General features: G+C 40.0%; 1 protein-coding gene and 1 pseudogene across 2 annotated transcripts in view; one reads left to right on the top strand and one right to left on the bottom strand.

The window, feature by feature from the left end:
- HAS2 (hyaluronan synthase 2) overlaps nt 1–17,186 on the top strand; it is a 33,471-nt gene extending 16,285 nt beyond the window's left edge. For both annotated transcript variants that reach the window (XM_004743498.2, XM_004743499.3), the window contains exons 3-4: nt 12,263–12,364; nt 14,301–17,186. In XM_004743498.2, the coding sequence (XP_004743555.1) occupies nt 12,263–12,364; nt 14,301–15,230 (1,032 nt within the window). In that variant the 3' untranslated portion in view covers nt 15,231–17,186. The remainder of the gene's footprint in view (nt 1–12,262; nt 12,365–14,300) is intronic.
- Nucleotides 17,187–22,085: 4,899 nt separating this feature from the next.
- Nucleotides 22,086–22,266, bottom strand: LOC123391441 (annotated as a pseudogene).
- Between the last annotated feature and the right edge of the window lie 527 nt (nt 22,267–22,793).

The raw sequence follows: 22,793 nt of genomic DNA, 5'->3' as shown, positions 1-22,793 counted from the left end.
TATTTAACTTATCTTAATAAATATTTTTTAAGGTTTTATTTATTTATTTGATAGAGAGAGAGAGAGAGAGAGCACACCCACAAGTAGGGGGAGCAGCAGGCAGAGAGAGAGAGGGAGAAGGAGGGGGAGCCAGACATGGGACTCGATCCCAGGACCCTGGGAGCATGACCCGAACTGAAGGCAGAAGCTTAACTGCCTTGAGCCAGCCAGGGTCCCTAAAATGACCCTTTTAAAGGAAGTGATGGGATGGCTGGGGAATTTATAGAGGGTTTGAAGACTGAAGCTCTGGGCCTAAAATGAAGAAGCATGTTTTGATATTTTGCCTTTAATTCTAGTTAAAACCATTGCTATGTTTGTCATTTCTAATCAAGATGTCATTGTGAGTTCTTTCTTTCTTTCTTTCTTTCTTTCTTTCTTTAAGCCTGTTCTTCCCAAATCCCTTCTCCCTTCATTCTTGTTTTGAATTTTGTTTGTATCCTTGACAACTTGACACTGTGCCTGACCAGGACAAACTGTGAAATGTTAGAGTAGGCTTCTTGCTAGAGCCCTAATCAGGTTCGAGAACTTTCCTTCCATCAGGCTGAGGCCTCCAGAGAGACTGACCCAAGCAGCAGCTGTTCCCTTGGACCCTGAATCCTGCTGGAATTCTCAGCCCGTTCTATGCTCTCAAACAAGGGTATTTGAAAACCTTCTGGCATTCGGAATCCAGGTGATTCCATGCTGTCATCCCTCATTCCATCCCTGGATATTTAATCGTGTGTGTCCTATAAAAATGGAAATGTCCTATGGTTCAAACCAGCACATTCTCACCATCCATTCTGAGTGACCCAGGGTCCCAGCGTTGCAAAGCCGAAGCAGAAAGACAAAGGAGAGGGGGTTAAAGGAGGTTGGCTACTAAGCATTTAAGTGACTGAATGGGAAGAGCAGGTGCTCACACACAAGAGAACACAGGGTTGGGGCAGCACACACAGGCTTGCTAATGTGGCTGAAGACACTGCTTAGCTGTGCAGACGCAGCCAAGGTGATTGGTCTCCTCTGGTTGCAGCTGGGTCTTGGGCACTGGTTAGCTCTCTTTCCACTTGACCTTGAGTAGTTGTCCCGCCTATTGCTCTCATGACCTATTATTTCATTCCTTCACCGCCCTCCCAGCACCTACCCAAACTTCCTCCTTAGCTATTAACACATAGCCCTGCCTCCTACAAGAGAAAATCAAAGGTACTGCTTCTCAATGCTGTCAAGGTCATCTTCTCTCTTCCTTGTTCACAGTCGCAAGGGTTCCCAGCTTCACCTCCTGTCTCAAGGTGAACCTTTCTGCATATGCGCCTGGGTACTCTGGAGCAGTTCCCTCTGATCTCCACCACTGCAAGGCTCTACTGCCTGTCCCTCCACCTGTCTCAGCTCTCCTGTCTGGTCGTCTCCGCCTAAAGCCTTTCAAATAATTAACACCAACCTAGAATACAGAGAGAGAAGCTTTAGCTGGGAGAAAGCCAGTGTAGTAGCAAATTCACCTAGGATGCTAGTGGCTGCTTTCTGAGATAAAGAATACAGGAAAACATAAATAATGAAGTGAGAAAAGAAGGAAATGAGAAATAAAAGAGGAGAATGGGGAAGATTTTCTGAATTTCGAATCAAAGTGTTTTCTGGAAAGAACTTTTTTTTCTTCCAAAGAGAGACAGATCTGTCTCATATGGCTTAAGTAAGGTAGGGCAAAGTCTGTCTTACTTTTGCAAAATAGTACTTCTATTAGCTTTTTAATTTAGTATAGTAACACATGGCGGTGTATTTAAAAATATGGAAAAGCACAATGAGCAAAGTTAAAATCCTCCGCAGCAAATACTTGACCTATAGATTCTCAAATTTGATACTTGACAGCATAGACCTTTCTTTTTTTTTTTTTTTAAGATTTTATTTATTTATTTGACAGAGAGAGATCACAAGTAGGCAGAGAGGCAGGCAGAGAGAGAGAGAGGAGGAAGCAGGCTCCCTGCTGAGCAGAGAGCCCGATGCGGGACTCGATCCCAGGACCCTGAGATCATGACCTGAGCCGAAGGCAGCGGCTTAACCCACTGAGCCACCCAGGCGCCCCCAGCATAGACCTTTCTAATTTTCCCTATTTTGAAATAGTTTTCAGATTATATTGTAGTTCCTTTTTATGTTGTTTATTACTTATTAACAATTTCAGAAGACTTTTTAGTTGTACTTTGATATCTAGATTATGTAATTTCTTTATTCTTATGTCTTTTTACCGAACATGGATTTTCCAACCTAAGTGGCCACTGGTAACCATGTGACCGAGGTGTAACTATCATCATCCCCTGATGTGTGTATTAGGGATTGTCCAGGCACAAAATAACATACTAAGCATAAACATTTTCTACTGGGGAAGATTAGAGGAGACAATTTTATGATTAATTAATTTTTTTTTTAAGATTTTATCTATTTATTTGACAGATCACAAGTAGGGAGAGAGGCAGGCGGGGGTGGGGTGGGGGGGAAGCAGGCTCCCTGCTGAGCACAGAGCCCGATGTAGGGCTTGATCCCAGGACCCTGAGATCATGACCTGAGCCACCCAGGCGCCCTGATTAATTGCTCTTGACAGTATCCTAGGTATCCATGTTTCCTTTAGCAGGAAAAAAGTAAGACTGAATTATTCAAAATTGTAGAGCTGACCTTCATTATTCATGGAGTCTGTATTTGTAAATGACCCCACTCACTAAGATGTACTTGTAAGCCCCAAATCAGTACTTGCAGTGCCGTGGGGATCATTTGCAGACGTGGAGAACAGCATACAATTTGAGTCACCTGACGTGCATGTTCCCAACTGAGGTCAGAGAAGACTGTGCTCTCAACTGTCCTGTACATGGTACAGCACAGCGTAAACAAGGAGCTTCATAATCTGTTTCGTATCATGTTTCTCACATTGTTGTGCCTTCTGTGGGTGATACGGCTGTTTAAAGTGCTCCCCAAGTGTAGTGCTGAGTGCTGGCTAGTGGGACTGCCTCACGGAGGAGCTGGATTTGTTGGGGGGCTTCATTCAGAGGTCAGTAAAGTGCTGTTGGCCTTGAATTCAATGTTAATGACTCAAATTCACATTTTAAGATGTATTTAAACAGAAATGCAAATAAAACAGGATTCGGTATTGATCCATAGACAAAAATTTGCAGTCAGAGGCTCAGAGGAACTGAACCCCATATTTGTGCCAGAGGCAATTGTTTCAGTGTTCTCTAAGTGGTGTTCGTGGAAACTTTGTAGGACATAACTGTCAAGGATTGTGAGAATCACCCGATGTCATATTGCCTTGGTTCTTGTTCTCTATGGGAAACCTAAGGAATTCAAATACTCCGAGGGCCAATGTTGAGAATGTTGTGTCTTCTTGTATTGTTCATACTAGGGGGTGAGATTAGAATATGTTGAAATAGGAATGGGAATGGGGCAATCTGAATTCTAGACCTGACTCTTGTTTTCTTGCTATGGTAGAACAAATGATCTTTGAGATACATCCTGAGCTCAGAGCTTTAACTCAGTATAGTTGGTTCTTCTTCTTTCTCTTCTTCATCTTCTTCTTTAAAGACTTTTTTTTATTTGACAGAGACAGAAAGATCACAAGTGGGCAGGCAGGGGTTGGGGAGGGGGGAAGCAGACAACCTGCTGTGCAGAGAGCCTGATGGGGGACTCAATCCAGGACCCTGAGATCATGACCTGAACTGAAGGCAGAGGCTTTAACCTACTGAGCCACCCAGGTGCCCCCTTCTTCTTCTTCTTTTTAAAAAATTTTCCAGGATAATTTTAATTCCTCTGACATTTTAATTTCTTTCTGGCAATACACCTAGACTTTGCATGAGTATAATCAAAAAACAAAGCCAAAAAATGGGGGGAGGGGGTTACCAGAATTTACTTTTCATTTAGCAGTTACTGTCCCGTTTTTCCACTTTCATTTTTATTTTGTCATTTTTATTGTATTCTCTTTTTTAAGATTTTATTTTTGAGTAATCCCTGTACCCAATATGGGGCTCAAATTCACAACCCTGAGATCAAGATTTGCACACTCGACTGGCTGAGCCAGTCAGCTTCCCCTCACTTTCATTTTTAATCTGCCCTTTGCCCCAAATTTGGATTCTTGAATGTAAGCCCTGTGTTAAGTGGCACCATAATGGGATTTCCTGACTTCCTTCTTTAGAATGAGAATTCCAACCATTTGGAATAAGGGTGTTTCAATGGCTTAAGCCTTAAAGGTGATAACATTTGGTTTCCCATGTTCCCAGCTGGCTTGTCACTTTTTTTTTTTTTTTTTTTTTGCACCTTCTGTGACTTTTTTCACTCATGTGTAAGCCTTCCTAAAAAGAGAATGACCAATGACTCCTTTTTTAACCTTCATGTTTTGAAGAGATTCTAGGTTGACCAAAGTCAGTAATTATTTTACAATAGTTTGGATAATTCATTCTACCAAGAAAGGCATATATCTTCCTATTTTTTTTTTTTTAAAGCAACAGAGAAGGGCCAAATTGCTTAGATGTCTATGATTGTCTTAGGTGTTCATGATGGTCTTAGATGTTCATTGACTAGATTTGAACCCCTTTTCGTAATCTCAATTGATGTAAGAAAAGGTGGTCTTCCTTATCTTCCTTCCTCTCACAAAAGATTATCTTTATTTTATTTTTTATTTCACTTATTTATTTATTTAACAGATAGAGAGATCACAAGTAGGCAGAGAGGCAGGCCGAGAGAAAGGGGGAAGCAGGCTCCCTGCTGAGCAGAGAGCCCGATGTGGGGCTCGATCCCAGGACCCTGAGATCATGACTTGAGCCGAAGGCAGAGGCTTTAACCCACTGACCCACCCAGGTACCCCTTATCTTTTTTTTCTTTGAGGGTATTTTTTTTTTTCTGGAATGGTTTTACTAATGAATTTCAAAGTGTCTTTTTAAGCTCTAAAATTTTTAGATTTTATGATTTTGTATTTGCCACTTTAATCTGAGGCTAGTAAATTTAGCTATAGCTTACCTGTAAGTTCCATTTATCCAGAATCCAAACTAATGAATTTCAAAGTGTCTTTTTAAGCTCTAAAATTTTTAGATTTTATGATTTTGTATTTGCCACTTTAATCTGAGGCTAGTAAATTTAGCTATAGCTTACCTGTAAGTTCCATTTATCCAGAATCCAAATAAATAGAAAATCAAGATTTTTTAAAAGTTGAAAGTATCATGCAATATTGATAAGGTCCTAGAAGTTTGTTATAATAAAATTAATTACCATATACTATGAACTTTTGAATAACCTTTTTGGTTATATGAGAAATTTTAAATTGTGTGCAATATTCTGTTTTTTTGTAAAGGTTATTTTCCATTCTTATTGTTTAGTTCCCCCATCTCCTGCATGTCTGTGTTCCCAACCAAATTATGTGCTCTTTCTTGGCAGATAATTGAATTCTTAAGTCCATGTTTAAAAAATAAATTTTTTTTAAGATTTTATTTATTTATTTGACAGAGAGATCACAAGTAGGCAGAGAGGCAGGGAGAGAGGGAGAAGCAGGCTCCCTGCTGAGCAGAGAGCCCAATGCGGGACTTGATCCCAGTACCCTGAGATCATGACCTGAGCCAAAGGCAGAGACTTAACCCACTGAGCCACCCAGGCGCCCCTTAAAAAATAAAATTCTGTCCCATACTTTTAGATACTTGCAAAACCAGAGAGCATTTTCCTCTTTTAAATTGTATCACATTCAGCAGGTTCAACGTCAATGAGGCATGAAGTCAAGATGCAGCAAACACTTTTATAAGTTTTAATGGGCCCAGGGTCTATCCTTTGGGAAAGGATGAACTTTCACACGTTACACCCCAAGGGTACATTCAAGGTTATGAATGAATACCAATCAGCTGCAAACTGCTCTTTATTTATTTATTTATTTATTTAAATTTCTTTTCTCTAGTGAGTGACCTAATCTTTTACATTGCCTGCCCAGGATTCAGTTTTCTTTCTTTCTTTCTTTCTTTCTTTCTTTTTTTTCTTTCTTTTTTTTTTTTTTTAAGATTTTTTAAATTTACTTGACAGAGGGAGAGAGATCACAAGTAGGCAGAGAGGCAGGCAGAGAGAGAGGAGGAAGCAGGCTTCCTGCTGAGCAGAGAGCCAGATGCATGATCCTGGGATCATGACCTGAGCTGAAGGCAGAGGCTTTAACCCACTGAGCCACCCAGGCGCACCAGGATTCAGCTTTCTTAACTTCAGCTTATTGGGTATTGGAGTAGGCATCAGTTTCCTCTTTCCCTTAGCCTTCACGTACTCACAGTAAGGATATGAAAGACCCCTTCTCTTTAGATGAGTGTCCTTAGCTTAGGGTCCTCTGTTTTTGGTTTGTCACTTCTGGTTTAGGTTTATCTCTTTATGTCTTCCTTTTATTGAGTATTTACTATGACCTGGCCATTATTCAGTGTTTTACATGCATTATCGAATTAACTTACCAACACAACAAACTTCAGGGGATGTGAGGGTCCGTATTTTCCATCTGAGTGGTGAAGGCTTAGAAAGGTGAGGTGAGGGCACCACGGTCAAGAAACTAGTCCAAGTTTATACAAACTTCGTGAATGGTGGATTGAGACCGATCTGTTTGGTTCCAGTATTTGCATGGTACTTTCTCTTCTACAGTAGTGTGTTTCTTCTGGTACTAAACTGGTAAGAGTTCAAGGAGGGCACCATCTTGTGTTTGCTAGTAAATAACTAGTAAATAAATAAAATCACTAAAAAGTAGTGATTTTTGGTGGTGGTTCTGACCTATCCCTTTTCCGCTAGAGAAATGCCCTGAGGGAAAGGAGGGGGGAAGGAGGGAGACTCCATTTACTTCATGGTAAAGCTGGGTCAGGAAAGCTGGTAGCAGGGTCATGACCAAGAGTACAGAAAAAAATAGTTTCCCTGGGTCAAGGTTAAGATGAAGGGTCAAGCCTTGCAAGTAGGTAAAGGATAAAGGCAGTAGCAACAGAAGGGGTCCTGATTTACTTTCAACCTGTTAACTCATTGAGTAACAGCCCGAGTAATTAAGATTTTCTCTTAATCTGTGTAGCTCTCAATGCCCTTTGAAGCAGTATGGGGGTGGAGGTGGGGGTGGGGAGATCCACCAGGCGGTCTGAAAGGAAACCCGTTAAAAAAAAGTGAAACATTTAAAAAAGTGAAACACAGAGACTTAACATTTTACTTTAGTCTTGGGTCTTAGAATTTGAACATTTGGTAGAATAGGTAATATTTCTAAAGGAGGGTTTTGTTAGGTTAAATTTAAGATCAATGAGATTAGTTGGAATGAATTTATATTCTAATAATGGATGTAATAGACTACAAACTAATAGTTTGTAACTGAATTACAGATAGTTGCAGACACATTGAATTTGTTCATTGAGATAAGAGATCATCAATATGTAATCAATTCCTACGGTCATTCTAGAGATTCTCTGCTGAGCCATCCATTTGTGGTAAGGATTGTCATGATTCCATAGGTTATGGGTTTACTTAGCACAAAAATGTAAAGATTATTACCTTGTGCTAATGGTGTACTTTTCTATGGTCCTTTTCAGTTTACAAGGGACTTTGATATGGAGAAGCTCACTCCAGTACCATTCAGATGGTAAATGACTTGTTAAAGTTCTCAGAAATTATGAGATACAGGCCCCAAGACCTCTTGACTCTGAAGGCATTTGTCCTTATAATGGGCAAATCTTGGCCAAAGGAAAAAAATCTACCTTACCTAATGTTTTGCACCCTTTATGCCTTTCCTGTTCATACAACACATAAAGATGGAGGCAATGTTTAAAAAAAAAATCCACTAGAATTAAAATTGGGTTTAGAACGTACTTAATCTAAACTTTTTTCTTTTTTTTTTTTTTTTTTAATTTTATGAAAGAGAGCCCTCCCCCTGCAACCAATTATTTTAGTCCCAGGGTTGGCAAACTTTGCTTGTAAAAGGCCTGATAGGAACTATTAGACTTGGCGGGCCATATGGTCTCTATTACAACTATTCCATTTTGCTGTTTTGGTGTGAAAGTAGCCATAGATGCTATGACAATGAATAGGTATGCTTGAGTTCCAGTACAACTGTATTTACGGATACTGAAATTTGAATTTCACATAATTTCCATGTCCCACAAAATAGTACTTAAAAATTTTTTTTTCAGTTAATTTAAAAGATAGAAACCACTATGACCCCATGGACCATACCATAACAGGTGTCAGGCTGGACTTGGCCTGAAGACTCTGGTTTAGACCGGGAGGGGTGTTGGGGAGGGGTGGGGAGTGTGGAGTGGAAGTGGGGGGAGCTGGGGGGGTGGGGGTAAGGGAGGCTGCCACCTCTTGACTGTGAAAGGGCAGGAGGAAGGAGGAAGAGAGCAGTGTTGGGCACTTCAGTTGATGATTCTGTGGCTGAGACTGAGGTGGCTGGTTCCTCCCAGAAGTGTCTTTGTCTTGACATTTTCCACTCATTTTAGTGAGATTTTGCTGACTTCATTTCCATGTCTCCTAGTGAGAAATCCTATGACTCGTGATCATGTGGTTTTAAACCAATGACAGGGAGACACTCAAGTGTGAACAGAGAGACGTTTCGATTTGTTCTCTAATTGTTTCCTGTGGGCAAATCACGGCCTGTAGTTTGTCCCCAGGTGAGGTCAAGCTCTAGGTCAGCTGGTGTATGTCCCTCACAGTCTAGCCTAGAGCTAAATGGCCAACATTTATGAAATTACATGCTTGTTAGAATTGGTGGGGTGGCAACTAGATACTCAGAAGGGCTCAAGTTGCACTCGGTAGAGAGTAATGAATACATACTAGTAGGTCCGTGAACATACATGCTGACTGTCCCAGATGATGGCTTTCCAGCCGGCATTCTGTCACCAAAGAGCATCCAGAAACCCAGATTTTGAGCTTCTTATTTCTCTTTTTCTTCTTCTTCTTCTTTTTTTTTTAAATACGGAATGCGTCACAGCTTTGGATGTCGCCCATACCCAGGGGCCACGTGTGTCTTCTCTGTATGGTTCCAAGTTGGAAGCCAGTCACAGAAACTGAGTTTCTCTAAAGCACTTTCATCCTTCTGATGCATATCCCTGCCCAGGAGACTTGTGGGAACTTTCCCTTCTGACACCGCTCAACCCACCATGAGAACAGTCTCTCTCAGAGAGCTGCTGGCGCTTTGCTGTTGGAAACTGGCAAGGACAGGACCCATTTAAATATTCAGAACCTCAGAAGTTTGGTTCACGGTTAGTCATTTCAAAGGGGCAGTTCCCTTGGCTTGCCTCTGCTCACAAGGCGGAGTTACTTAAACATTAATTCTAGATTGCCCCCTTCCTGTTGTTTTTAGGCTTATTTTAGCTTTCCGGTTTTACCTTTCCCAGCCTGAGTCAATAGAGGTGGGTGTGGCCATAGACTCAGGATGCTGGATGCTGAAGGTGGTTTGAACTCTTGCCTTCACAGCTTCTACCCTCATGAAGGGCTGGACAAGCTTGCCACCATCCATTTACAAACCGGTGAATAGACAAGGCACGCGAGAGGCAAAAAGTCACTTCTGGAGAAATTTGTTAAGGCTTGAGGCTAGCATACCAACCCAAGCATTAGTAAAATCCTATTTTCTATGGTGAAAAACTAATGCCTTGCTGTTGCCTAAGTGAGATCATGCCGGACCAAAACAGAATGCTGAAAAATGAAGCAACATAAACGGTTTTTATTTAGAAAATAAATGCTTCTAAACCAGTAAAATAAAATAAAAAATTCAGATGTTAACCCTAAAATTACTATGATAGTTAAATCCAGAGAGTTTATAAGGTTATAACCGAATACCCTGTATACTTTTAATTTACAAGTTTCAATAATGCGTTTAAATTGCTGTCTTCACCAACATTATATTCATTAATATATGTTAATATTTTTTGCAGAAAAATGTAGCTGTTAGTAAAATGGAGACAGACACAGTTTTAAAAATGTTGAACTTCGGGGCGCCTGGGTGGCTCAGTGGGTTAAATCCTCTGCTTTCGGCTCAGGTCATGATCTCAGGGTCCTGGGATTCAGCTCCACCCCAGCTCCCGCATAGGGCTGTCTGCTCAGCAGGGATCCTGCGTCCTCCAATCTGCCTCTCTGCCTACTTGTGATCTCTGTCTGTCCAAAAAAAAAAGTTGAATTTCTAGGGCACCTGGGTGGCTCAGTTGTTAGGCACTTGCCTTCGGGCTGGGGTCGTGATCAAGCCCCCCATCAGCCCCGCATTGGGCTCCCTGCTCAGCAGGATGCCTGTGTCTCCCTTTTTCACTCCCCCTGCTTGTGTTCCCTCTTTCACTGTCTCTTTCTCTGTCAGATGAATAAATAAAATCTTTAAAAATAAAATAAAATGTTGAAATTCCATAGTTATTTATGTGAGAGACTCATACTGTATATGGGGGGGGAGGGGAGAGAGAGGCCCCTTAAACTCAGTTTATGCTTCTTAGTTTTGTTTTGTTTTTTAAACTAGTATATCAAATCCGTATTATTTTAATGTAGTAGTATGGAGAACTGTAAAAATAATTACTTTTGATACAAGTAAATAGATTAAATTTTTTTTTCTTAAGATTTTATTTATTTATTTGACACAAAGAGATCACAAGTAAGCAGAGAGGCAGGTGGAGGGAGAGGGGGAAGCAGGCTCCCCGCCAAGCAGAGAGCCTGATGTGGGGCTCCATCCCAGGACCCTGAGATCATGACCTGAGCTGAACGCAGAGGCTTAACCCACTGAGCACCCAAGCGCCTCATAAACTAAATTTTGATTAAGTCCATACAGTGTAGTCAGAGTTGATGGCAAAATAATGGGAATTGCTGATATCTCTCCAGTCCCTATCAGTTATGTTGTTATTTGGATGGGGATGTGAGTGAAACTGGTTCATTACCGGTCAACTCTGATCAATTTTTTTTCTACTAGGCTTTGCTGCCGTGTCCAGAAAAGGATACTATCTTATTGGTATTAATCAGGGATAGAGAGCTGGGAGCATTTCCCTACTTCTGCTTTTCTTTGATCATGTGTTAGAAGGTCTGTTCACAGGTGTAACCTACCTGGCAGTAGTAGCCTTTCTCAGTGGCCTCACTTCTTCCTCCCCAAATGATTTCATCTGATTAGTGAGTATAGCAGAGGGGTTTGCTGGCTCCTCCTTTCCCCTTTCTTCTGGGAGTGGGCTACCACCAAGAAGCTGGCATCTTCCATCCTTTTAGAAGGGAATGCAGGTTATTTGAAGGAGGAGGCTGACCCCACTTAGATGTTACTTGGACTTGATAGGTCTGTCTAATACAGGAAAGTGTAATTATGAAACCTGCTATTCCACAGGTAATTAGATCTGTTCTCTGTATTCTCTTTAAGATTATATAGGTAATATTTTGGTCTCATCTCCCTTATTTTTCTGTCTCATTTTCCAGTAGGCTCAGAAATCAGGCTGGAAAGAAAAGTATTTATAACCCTGAGCCCTTAGAGCTCCAACAGAAGGGGCTCTCAGAGGTTCATTGGTAAAGACTAACCCCAATAATTTTCTTGAAGCTATAGTTTGGTTTCGTTTCAGAATTACTTTTTTGGACCCATAGAAAGATTGTTTTTAAGAACAACTATTAGCATTTGTAGAATGACTTAACGATAATTTACATTACACACAAAGGGCTAGATAAATACTTAATGTTTTAGAATAAGCAGGTGGTCTGCAGATCATGCTAGTTCCCTTCCTGATGCTGTATCAGTGGCTAAGTCCAGCTCTTAACAGACCAGACGTAAGAGAATTGCTTTCCAGTCTTTTAGTCATCATATTAAAATAGGGGGGAAATTATTGTTAAACATGCTCTCTTTCAATAGTCTTCATAGGATCTTCTGACCATCATTCAGACCTGAGGGATAAGTTGCATAAAGGGCTTGTCTAAGACAATAGCAACAACAATAAAAAAAAAGACCTCAGTGACCAACCTAAGATGTTTACCAAGTCCTGGAAAACTGGGATGTTACCTGGGACATAAGACTTTCATTGCCAAGATGAGGAATAGTGGTAGTAAACCAAGACAACCTGCTTAGCCTGCAGGGCACACCTAGCACTGCGCCTGTTTCTTCCAGCTATGCCATTTCCTTTAGTACTGAGCATGCTGTTTGTAATGGTCATGGCAAAACAAGCTGTCATCCCTGCAGTACTTGCTTATTGAGGCCCTGTGACAGTCAAGCTGAAGGCCTAATCTGTGTGCTCAGTTTTGACAGTAGTGACCACACTCCTACTTCTTCCTCTTCTTTAACTCATTTCTGCTTTCTTCTTTGCAGGTCTGTGATTCTGACACCATGCTTGACCCTGCCTCCTCTGTGGAGATGGTGAAAGTTTTAGAAGAAGACCCCATGGTTGGAGGTGTCGGGGGAGATGTCCAGGTGCATATGGCTTCACTTCCCATACGCCTCCCTTTTAGATAACACTCACACACTGATTCTTTGAATGTATATTCACTACACACCAAACTCTCTGCCAAATGTTGCTTTGGTGATAGAGACACATGAGTATGTGCCTTGGACCCACTTTATTGCCTCTTTTCTTTCCTTTTCTTTTAAAAAGATTTTATTTATTTGACAGAGATCACAGGTAGGCAGAGAGGCAGGTGGTGGGGGTGGGGGGGGAACAGGCCCCTGCTGAGCAGAGAGCCCCAGGTAGGGCTCGATCCCAGGACCCTGAGATCATGACCTGAGCCGAAGGCAGAGGCTTAACCCACTGAACCACCTAGGCACCCCGTCTCTCTTCTTTTCTACATTGAAAAAAAAAAAAAAAAAAGATTTTTTTGGTGTTGTTGTTTAACCCTGGAATGTAACCCTTGTGAGGTATGGCTGATAAGTTATATAAGTTATATATAATTAATTTAAATGTGTAATGATCTCCATATCTTCTTGAACCATAACTTAGTGTTCTGGTAAAATCTGATGTTGAGGACACCTGGGTGGCTCAGTAGGTTAAAGCCTCTGCCTTCGGCTCATGTCATGATCCTGGGATCCTGGGATCCTGGGATCAAGCCCCACATCGGGCTCTCTACTCAGCAGAGAGCTTGTTTCCCGCCTCTCTCTCTGCCTGCCTCTCTGCCTACTTGTGATCTCTGCCTGCCAAATAAATAAATAAAATCTTAAAAAAAAAAATCTGATGTCAAAGTTCATTTAGTTGTGAAGGTAAAAAAAAAAAAATGGAAGTGCTGAGGATGGATTCTATATACCTATGTATTTAAAAGATAATTAATATATGGTTGATTAAAAATTCAAATTGGAACACGAAAGAAGAAAAAAATTGCAACTTAGATTTATACTGGTAAGAAAGGCAAAGGAACAAATAATTAAGTGGGTTTTCTGATTATGACTTATTTCCCACTTATAATTATTTATTTCCCATTATTTGTTAAAAATGGAGAAACCATGAAGTTGATATTAATGAAGGCAACTTGGAGTCTGTGGGATGGGAAATGCACATATATGTGAATATGTGATAACATGTGAAGATTACAATGAGTGCTTTGCAAATGCGTGATCAAATTTTAGCAAAAGGTGAGAAGCCCATGGAAACTTAACTTTAAAAATTAGGTATTGTGTTGCTATATAACCCATTTTATACGTGCATGGAGATAATGAAGGCAAAGACAATGCCTGGAATAGACAAACAGCCTGGTGATAAAAGAGGAAGCATGCAAAATCCAGATGAGAACCGTGCAAAATTGAGATGGAGGAAAGAATTTAGAAATACTGCCAAGAAAAAGCTGATAACTTTCAATAGCCTTTACATAGAGCATTATTTCAGGACTTAAGTTTTGGGGAGAGGCCAGAACAAACAGTTTAATCACTGGCATTGCATAAAGGAGGACAAGAAGGAGAAAGAAAATTAAAGGAATTGAATGAGTTGGAAATTAACCAGAACAGGAGAGAATAGGGCTTAAAAACCTTCAAATCTTAGATGGTAGGAAAGAGTGGGAAAATTTAGGAACTGAGAACTAGAGCCTAAAAACACGCTCAATATCACAGCATAACAAGAACAACAACAACAAAAGCCCTGGGCAAAAAAGAGGACAGCGTCATGTAGGAGAAAAACGGTTGCTCATCCAGGAGTCCCAACACAGGCACACAATTTATCAGATTAATCCGGTAACACAGAATCAGAGAAAATGAAAAACAATCATGTCAAAAATAAGAAGGATGCTGATACAGGAGGATCAAACAACAAACCTCACTTTAGGTAGTAATCTCGTGATGATGTGGATTTTGTTGGTATTTTAGTGGGGGCCTATGTTTTATTTATTTGGTTTTTTTGTTTGTTTGTTTTGTTTTTTTCTTCTTGCAGATTTTAAACAAGTACGATTCCTGGATCTCCTTCCTCAGCAGTGTGAGATACTGGATGGCTTTTAATATAGAAAGGGCCTGCCAGTCTTATTTTGGGTGTGTCCAGTGCATTAGTGGACCTCTGGGGATGTACAGAAACTCCTTGCTGCATGAATTTGTGGAAGACTGGTACAATCAGGAATTTATGGGCAGCCAGTGTAGTTTTGGTGATGACCGGCATTTAACGAACCGAGTGCTGAGCTTGGGCTATGCAACAAAATACACAGCTCGATCCAAGTGCCTTACGGAGACACCGATAGAATATCTCAGATGGTTAAACCAGCAGACCCGTTGGAGCAAGTCATACTTCCGAGAGTGGCTGTACAATGCTATGTGGTTTCATAAACATCACTTGTGGATGACCTACGAGGCCGTGATCACTGGATTCTTCCCTTTCTTTCTCATTGCGACAGTCATCCAACTCTTCTACCGGGGTAAAATTTGGAACATCCTCCTCTTCTTGTTAACTGTCCAGTTGGTAGGTCTCATAAAATCGTCCTTTGCCAGCTGCCTTAGAGGAAATATTGTCATGGTCTTCATGTCCCTCTACTCAGTGTTATACATGTCAAGTTTACTTCCTGCCAAGATGTTTGCAATCGCAACAATAAACAAAGCTGGGTGGGGAACGTCTGGAAGGAAGACCATTGTTGTCAATTTCATAGGACTCATTCCAGTATCGGTGTGGTTTACAATCCTCCTGGGGGGTGTGATTTTCACCATTTATAAGGAATCTAAAAAGCCATTCTCAGAATCCAAGCAGACAGTTCTCATTGTTGGAACGTTGCTCTATGCGTGTTATTGGGTCATGCTTTTAACGCTTTATGTGGTTCTCATCAATAAATGTGGCAGGAGGAAGAAGGGACAACAGTATGACATGGTGCTCGATGTATGATCTTACGTTGTTTGATGTTTGCTGTCACATACGCAGACACACACAAAACCTTAGTTCCTCTTGGGACTGTACAGTATTGTGGCATCCAATAATGCCACCAAAGGAGACACATCACTGCTGCTGGGACTTGAACCAAGACATGTCTCTATGGGTTTATTTTGATTCAGCCAAAGGAAAACAAGACATCAATGAGAAGAAACTCAGATTTAACCTGTTATTTCTATGAAAATGGGAAGCATTCTTTGTTTATGCACTTTTTCCTTATGTACATCTGCCTAACAGTGTTTGCCCTATATACCTCACTAGCCATGCTTTATGTGGGTTATCATGGAAGAAAAAAGAAAAGGATTTTGGAAACTCAAGGAAAAGTTCTTTCAACGTATACAACCTAACTTATGGACTGTGTCGATAGCTAATTTTTTTTTTTTTTTAGAAAGGATTTTCTGTTTAACTCTACCAAATGAGATGCCAAAGGAAATTTCAAAGGCCGTTGGCTGTGCTGTATTTTTATATAATTGTACTGTGTTTTAAAATTTTGTATGCCGATTTTTAAAACAAATTTTGCATATTCTATATTTTACTTCTCTGCCAAAATACACCTGTTCTTTTTTATTATTATTAAAATAGGTTCTGAAAAAATTCATACTTAAAAAAAAAAAAAACCTACCCAAAATGTGAAGTGTGGTTGACTGATGTTGTTCATGATAGAAAGAATAAAATGTTTCTCTCTCTCTCTACCTTTTAACATGGAATAGTTTATTTCTGTGAAAAATATTTAAACTTTCAATATTTTAACTTTTTTTTTTCATTTCTTTTAGAAAAGGCCTTCACACTTTGGGAGTAGAAATACATACTTAGGTGCACACACACAAAAGGAAATCATTGAAAATCAAGGCCAAAGGGGGTAGAAAAGTGCAATTTTTCATAAGATTCTTAAAAAAGTGGGGGGTAATGCTAGTCCTTGAAAGAAAACACTGGGCAAATATGGAGCTTCTGGCAGTGTTTTCTCAGGCTGAGTAAAAGGGAAAGTGGAAGAAATTACCTGTGTCATTTGGACAAGTACAATGCAGTTCATCGTTTGTTCTGTGGCCTGAATTCACCAGATCCTGTCAACAAACTGAACATAATCGACCTGTCTCTTTCAGCTTGCCAGTTCAGTTTCCATGTTACTAGGACTTTTACATGGGTGAGTTGGCTACAATTGATAAGTGTAAAAGCTTATAGATTACAAAATTGGCGCATTAAACTCATCATCCTCCTTCCCAGGGAGGATATTTTTTTCTGAATTCATACAGATAATCACTCCATTTGTCCTGTTACTGGCCTCCAAGAATAGGTTTACGTAATCAAAATAATACCCAGGTTTAAGAAGTATATCAAGAATTGGCACATGAACAAATGAAGGAACTAGGTTCCCTTAACCCGGCTAATTTCACTACTCTTAAGGGCCTCAGTTACCTGCTTTGACTTTTGATGTGATCCATCTTGCCTTGTAGCTGGTGCTGTGTAGACTTGTGTTAGAAACAATCAAACACATGAGTCGTTGCATAAAACATGTTGTGATGAAGTGGAGTGTGAATGTGGAGACGTGTTCAACCACGTGCTTCCTCTCCATGCAGATGCCCTGTTTCATCTATTCTGCCTAAGAAAAAGCTGCACATTCTACCTTTGGACTTCAAAAAGGTACATAACCATTCTGCAACTCAGACTCACGGATGGGAGAGTTTGTGGGAAACAGAGCACAGCATGCCAATAAATGAAACTAAAACTTGAGTTTGCCTTTTTAACTATTTATGTTCTAAGTTAAGCTTTGATAACTTTCAAATGTCAAATTCTCTCATTCTTTTAAGAGATTGAATTAATTGCCTGTATTTATTTTAGCAATTATTCCGTGTATTTCCAGTATAGGATGTATAGTATAATTGATTTTTTGTAAATAAAATATTTTTGATAAGAGCATTGCCTTTTTTTCTAAGGGAAGGGGGCATTTCAAACAAAAGCTTTGTTTCCTGATTTGTAGCGGAATAGATTTTCAAGAATGGGGTATGCAGAAAACAAACAAACATGCCTGGTCAGAGATAATAAAAGTCACTTATATTACTAATCATGAAGCAGAAATCCCCTAAATTGGTGTGGTTTGGAAAGCTGGAAAACAGATACAGAGAAAGATTCAATTCATATAAACTTTGCCTTTAATCTTAACCTTCTACTTCCCTTGGAAACAGCTCAACAACTTTTATTATAGTAATTTATCAGAGTGGGGGGATACATTTTCAGAAAAGTCATAATCAAGTTTGTTTAATTGTATTTATAAATAATAGCAATATCTTAAAGTAACTTCAAAACCAATAGAGAGCAATAATTAAATGAATTTGGGCATTTCCAAACAATGGAACATTATTACCCATTAAAATATCCTCAAGATACGAGAAGTTGGGCAAATGTTACACTGAAAATGTATAACCATTTTGTACAGTAACATCCCGATTTTGTAAAAATACAGATGTTTAAATGTTGGTTATCTCTATTTTTAGGAATATCATGGTAATCCAATTTGCCACTCATCCCTCAAACATCTTATTTTCCAATTTTCTTTTATTATTTGGTTCCTAAGGCTCCCTTGTTACTTGGGTACAGTTAAATTATCTGTCTATAGACATATAAATTATATACATACATACAAGAGTATATAACATATATATAAACTATATGTATAAACAGTTTATGAATACACATACAGTAGTCACTGAATATTATTGCCATCTAGTGATGGTTCTAATCCCAATTGACTGATAAAGTCACTTGGTGCTTTTTAAAAGGTTGGCTAACTTCATGGAAAGGGCCAGTGTGTGTGTGCTCTAGGCTTTCCTGGCCATGTGGTCAGTCATGGGTCTACTCACTCTGCTCCTGCAGCACAAAAAGTGTCCACAGGCATTATACAAACGAATGTGTGTGCCCATGTTCCAATAACCCTTTACGGACATCGAAATTTGAATTTGTAATTTTCATGCATTATGAAATCTTTCATATTTTTTAGTCATTTAAGTATTTTAAAACCATACCAAGTTTATCTGCGTTACTCAGAAAGGCAATGAACCAGGTTTGGCCATGGCTTAATGGCCCTTGTTCTTTAGGAATCTGCTGATTTATTTGTACCATTAAATACTCAAACCAACACCTAGTTTTTGCGCACCTACCAGGTATCAGGGACCGCCAGGAGCACCGTGTATAGACTGGCCGTTTTAGTTCTATCAGTCTGAAGAAGGGGTTCTACTATGATTGCTGTTTACGGGTGAGGAATCACAGGCTTAAAGATTAAGTTGGTACCTTGAGCTCAAACAGCTAGTAAATCGTGATGGTGGAATTAGGGGAAGGCATTCTGATGTCAGACTTAACCCTTTGAATAGGTCATTACTCAGTGTACCATTCGTGGTCCAGCAACACCAGCATCTCCTGGGCATTTGTTAGAAATGCAAAGGCAAGACCCCACTCCAGACCCACCAAATCAAAATCCCAGGCTGGCCCCCAGGACTTGTTTAATGAAATCCACCGGATGACTTCCTCACCCTGAATCTGAGAAGCGTTGCTCTAATCTAATATCTTCTGTTTTCCTCAGACAAAGCATCCTCTCTGTGACAACTGTCATTCAAATATTAGCATTTTCCTTTTGAGCTATTCAAATATGGATGTTGACAGACACCTGGTTTTAAGGAAGCATACTAAACACCTGTCTTGAGCAAGAAATCAAAAGGTAGATTCAAAGAACTTATAACTGAGTAAGAGGAATATGATAATTATACAAACATTCAGTGCAAAATGGAATAATAAAGGTGTGAAGAATGGCGTGGGGATATAAGGAAGGAATGGAGTGGACGATTAGCTCTGTTAAGATAGCCATCAAGGTGGTGTGGTTTGGGGGTGATTTCTTTAAGGAGGTACAGATTTTATGGGGACTTTCCAGATGAAAAGAATATGGGTGAAGTAATAAAGGTATGATTTTGGTATATGTTCTTTTCACAGAATTAACAAGTTTAATTAAGGTGGGGTTAGTATTTAACCAAGAGGGCAGACTAAGCTATAGACAGTACATTTGAGGGACACATGGATGGCTCAGTTGGTAGAGCACGTGACTCTTGATCTCGACATTGTTAGTTCGTGCCCCACATTGGGCATAGAGATTGCTTAAAAATAAAATCTTAAAAAAAAGAAAAAACAAACCAATTGAAGGGTATCTTCCATAATCCAACTGGGAGAAGTACTAGAATGAGATGTTTCAATTTGATAGGGCACAGGGCATGTAGATAATTTTGAACGCGGTGCTAAAAATACCACAAACCAAACTCCATGATGGAGGTTTGGATTTGAGTGTCCCACATAAAACGAATATGATTTCGTTCAAGTTTGCTCTTCCAGGCACTTGACTGCTTTCATCCCATTCCCTCCAGCTCTCCCTCCAGTTGCCCAAACACGATCTTCAGCTTCTTTTATATACCCTGTAACCAGCTGGTCGCAACAACTGTTTGATTTCCTGCTTGCCATGACACTCAAATTCCTCTCTCACCCAAGTTAAGACAATCTCCATCTCTTACCTGAATGGTGAAGATACCTCCTAACTACCTCTTTTCCTCATTTCTGTTCTATCCAACGGATTCTCTACATTTCTGTTACAATTCTCCAAGACCTTACTTTGAATACAGAGGTTTAATTTCATCCCACTGTCACAAAGGTTTAATTTCATCCCACTGTCAACAAGAGAAAACGATTCAATCTCTTCGAGAACCTTCAAGCCTAATGATTGTTCTGTTTTTACCCTTTCTTGGCAGGCGTTAATCCTACTCTTTTTTTGCAGTCCTACTAAAGTAGATTGCTTTGCTCCCCCTTGCACACATTTTGCCCTTTACCTTAGTCAGCTTTCTTTCCTGCAGAAATTCTCAGAAACCTCAACATGCTGATGATGTTTTATGAGTCTGCAAGGAAGACCCATCACATACAGAAATTTCTACACTTAGACGACTAGGGTGTCTGTTCCACAAGGAAGTGAGGTCACATCTGGATTAACATTTTTATCCTGCAGAATTTGTGTAGGTAACACTAGTATATAATTCCTGACACCGCAAGCTGGAATTGTTTTCACTCAAATCTAGGAAAAACATGCAACGCTTAAGCTCCTTATTTCTTGAGTAATCAGCTCCAGGTGCAGAGACCATAGGAGTGAAGGGGGGAGGAGCCTTCAGGTTCCTTCCACTGGGCCTTTGAGCCACAGACACAGGCTCCTCTCAAGGAGCTCAGTTTGCCCATTTGCTGTCACAAAACTCTCCCCACTATGGCTTCAGCAAACCTAGGTGACTTGTTTCAGCTCTGCGGTTCAGGGCAATCAGGAGTTCAAACCTGGTATGTTGGGGAAATGTGCAAAGACTAGGTGAACCTAACCTTTGAAACAATTTGGCATCGGATAGGGCACTGACTAGAAGAAGCACAACTGTTTCACAAACTGAAGCAAAAGTTGCCTTTATCTTGGGTTGAGTTGGGTTGTCAAGTCGAAAAATCGAATACAATCATTTTTTAACTAGATCAGGAGAGGATCGCAATTGTACACATTCACTCAGAAAGAAGGGAGGCGGGAGCGTGTCATGTAAGGACACATCCCACTTTTCTAGACAACACGTGATATGTCTCTTCCAGTAAAACCCAAAGAACACTGACGAAAGTTTAAAGGAAATAAAAATCTGGGAAGAAGGATTTCTGGGATCAAAGTTGAAGGGCTGTTTAAATGAAACTATCAGTATCATCAGTGCACAAAGGAACTTTGAAGTTCACAGGAGTCCAACTCAGCTGCCTCAAATCCTTGCTGGAATGAGTCAAGACCTAAAGAAAGAAAGGGAGAGCGAATGCTCCTTATCTCAAAGGAATCAACTGCAAACCAGTTGATTTTAGCACCGAGCTCAAGGTTGCACTGCTGGCTACAAACCCTGAGGCTAGCATCTGAGTCTCTTTTATCCAGATGTTTTGGCCTGCTTTATAATGCAGAAAACCTCAAATTAGCAATTTCTGGGCAGCTACTCTCTTAAATCTGACAGATTGAGGCTATGCTTAAATCCATTCCCCTCAAAAAGAGTTGTAAATTATAAGCTTTTCAGGTTTATGGGTCTTTGATATTTAGACTTTAAATAAAAAACCACCCCGGGCTGTCTACAACAATACCTGAAATTTTCAGTACCATGAAGAAATCTCATAACCTATCAAAAATGGATCTTCTAAGTTCTTGCCCTCAAACAAATCATTGCCATACTACCCACTTTGGAAGTGCACAAGGCCAGAACAAGTTTGGAGGTCTCATTTATTTTATATCTGGGCTTTGGTTGGAGATTGACTTAAACTGGAAATTACCCCACTTCTTTGATCCTTCTTTTCCTCGTCTGAATAATAATGGAGATGCCACATCTCAAAGTCACTGTGCAATCAGGGTAGCCTATGCAATGTCCCTATGAAAGATATTTGCCACATAATAGAAGTTTAATAAAATTTTATTTTCTTTTCCCCCTCCTTCCTAAGCAACTAACCTCATTTATGTTTCTTTCTCCTTCTCCTTCATCTTCATCTTCGTTTTCGTTTTCGTCTTCATCTTTGTCTTCTTGCATTTGTTCCTTCTTTCTTAAAATTTCTTTCCGTAGCAATTTCTGGACCAAGGGCTGAGACATTTAACTCAAATACTGAAGAATTTTACTTCTTAGAAATGCATTTTATCCTAACTCCTCCCTCCTGCCCCAGGTTCATAAATTACTATCACATGATGAGCTACCATTAGCTTCTCCAGGCCTGGGGAACTCAACAGCTGTAGTAAGGTATAAAACCCATTTATGCTGCTTTCACAGGTAATGTGTTTTTAGACCTTAACTTAACGTGAAGTCTAAGACCATCACAGCAATACCCCCATATGTGTCCAGTCCACAATTCATTCTACTTACGAAAGTATAAGAGTTAAATTTTTTCAGATACCAGTGAAATGGAAGGGGACAGCAGTTTCTGGACCTGCCATGATTTCAGTCTTGCAAAAGGCACCAATTCCACCAGTTGCGTTATTCAATCTACCTCAAAAATGCATTTTATTATTTTTTAAATTTTTTAAAAAGATTTTATTTATTTATTTGATAGAGAAAGATCACAAGTAGGCAGAGAGACAGGCAGAGAGAGAGGAGGAAGTAGGTTCCCTGCTGAGTAGAGAGCCCAATGCAGAACTCGATCCCAGGACCCTGAGATCATGACCGGAGCCGAAGGCAGAGGCTTTAACCCACTGAGCCACCCAGGTGCCCTCAAAAATGCATTTTAAATCACCATTTTGGTGCCTTCTAATACATCCTGAAGATTTTTTTTTTTTTTCTAGGAACAGGGGATCTTCTTTTCCTTTAGATACAAAGCAGGTAAACTGTTATAATTTTTCTAGTAAGTTCTGTCTTCGAGAAGAGCACTTAACTCAATACAATTTTGTGTCTGATAAATTAAATGTTCTGTAATGCCTAAAACATGGTGGGGGGGCAGTGGGAGCATGGAGTTGGCATCTGATGG

Source organism: Mustela putorius, unplaced genomic scaffold (assembly GCF_011764305.1).
Source record: "Mustela putorius furo isolate JIRA1106 unplaced genomic scaffold, ASM1176430v1.1 tig00000228_pilon_pilon_pilon, whole genome shotgun sequence".
Taxonomy (NCBI): Eukaryota; Metazoa; Chordata; class Mammalia; order Carnivora; family Mustelidae; genus Mustela; species Mustela putorius.
The sequence above is the reverse complement of the archived record's forward strand: the minus strand, read 5'-3'. Positions and strand labels throughout refer to the sequence as shown.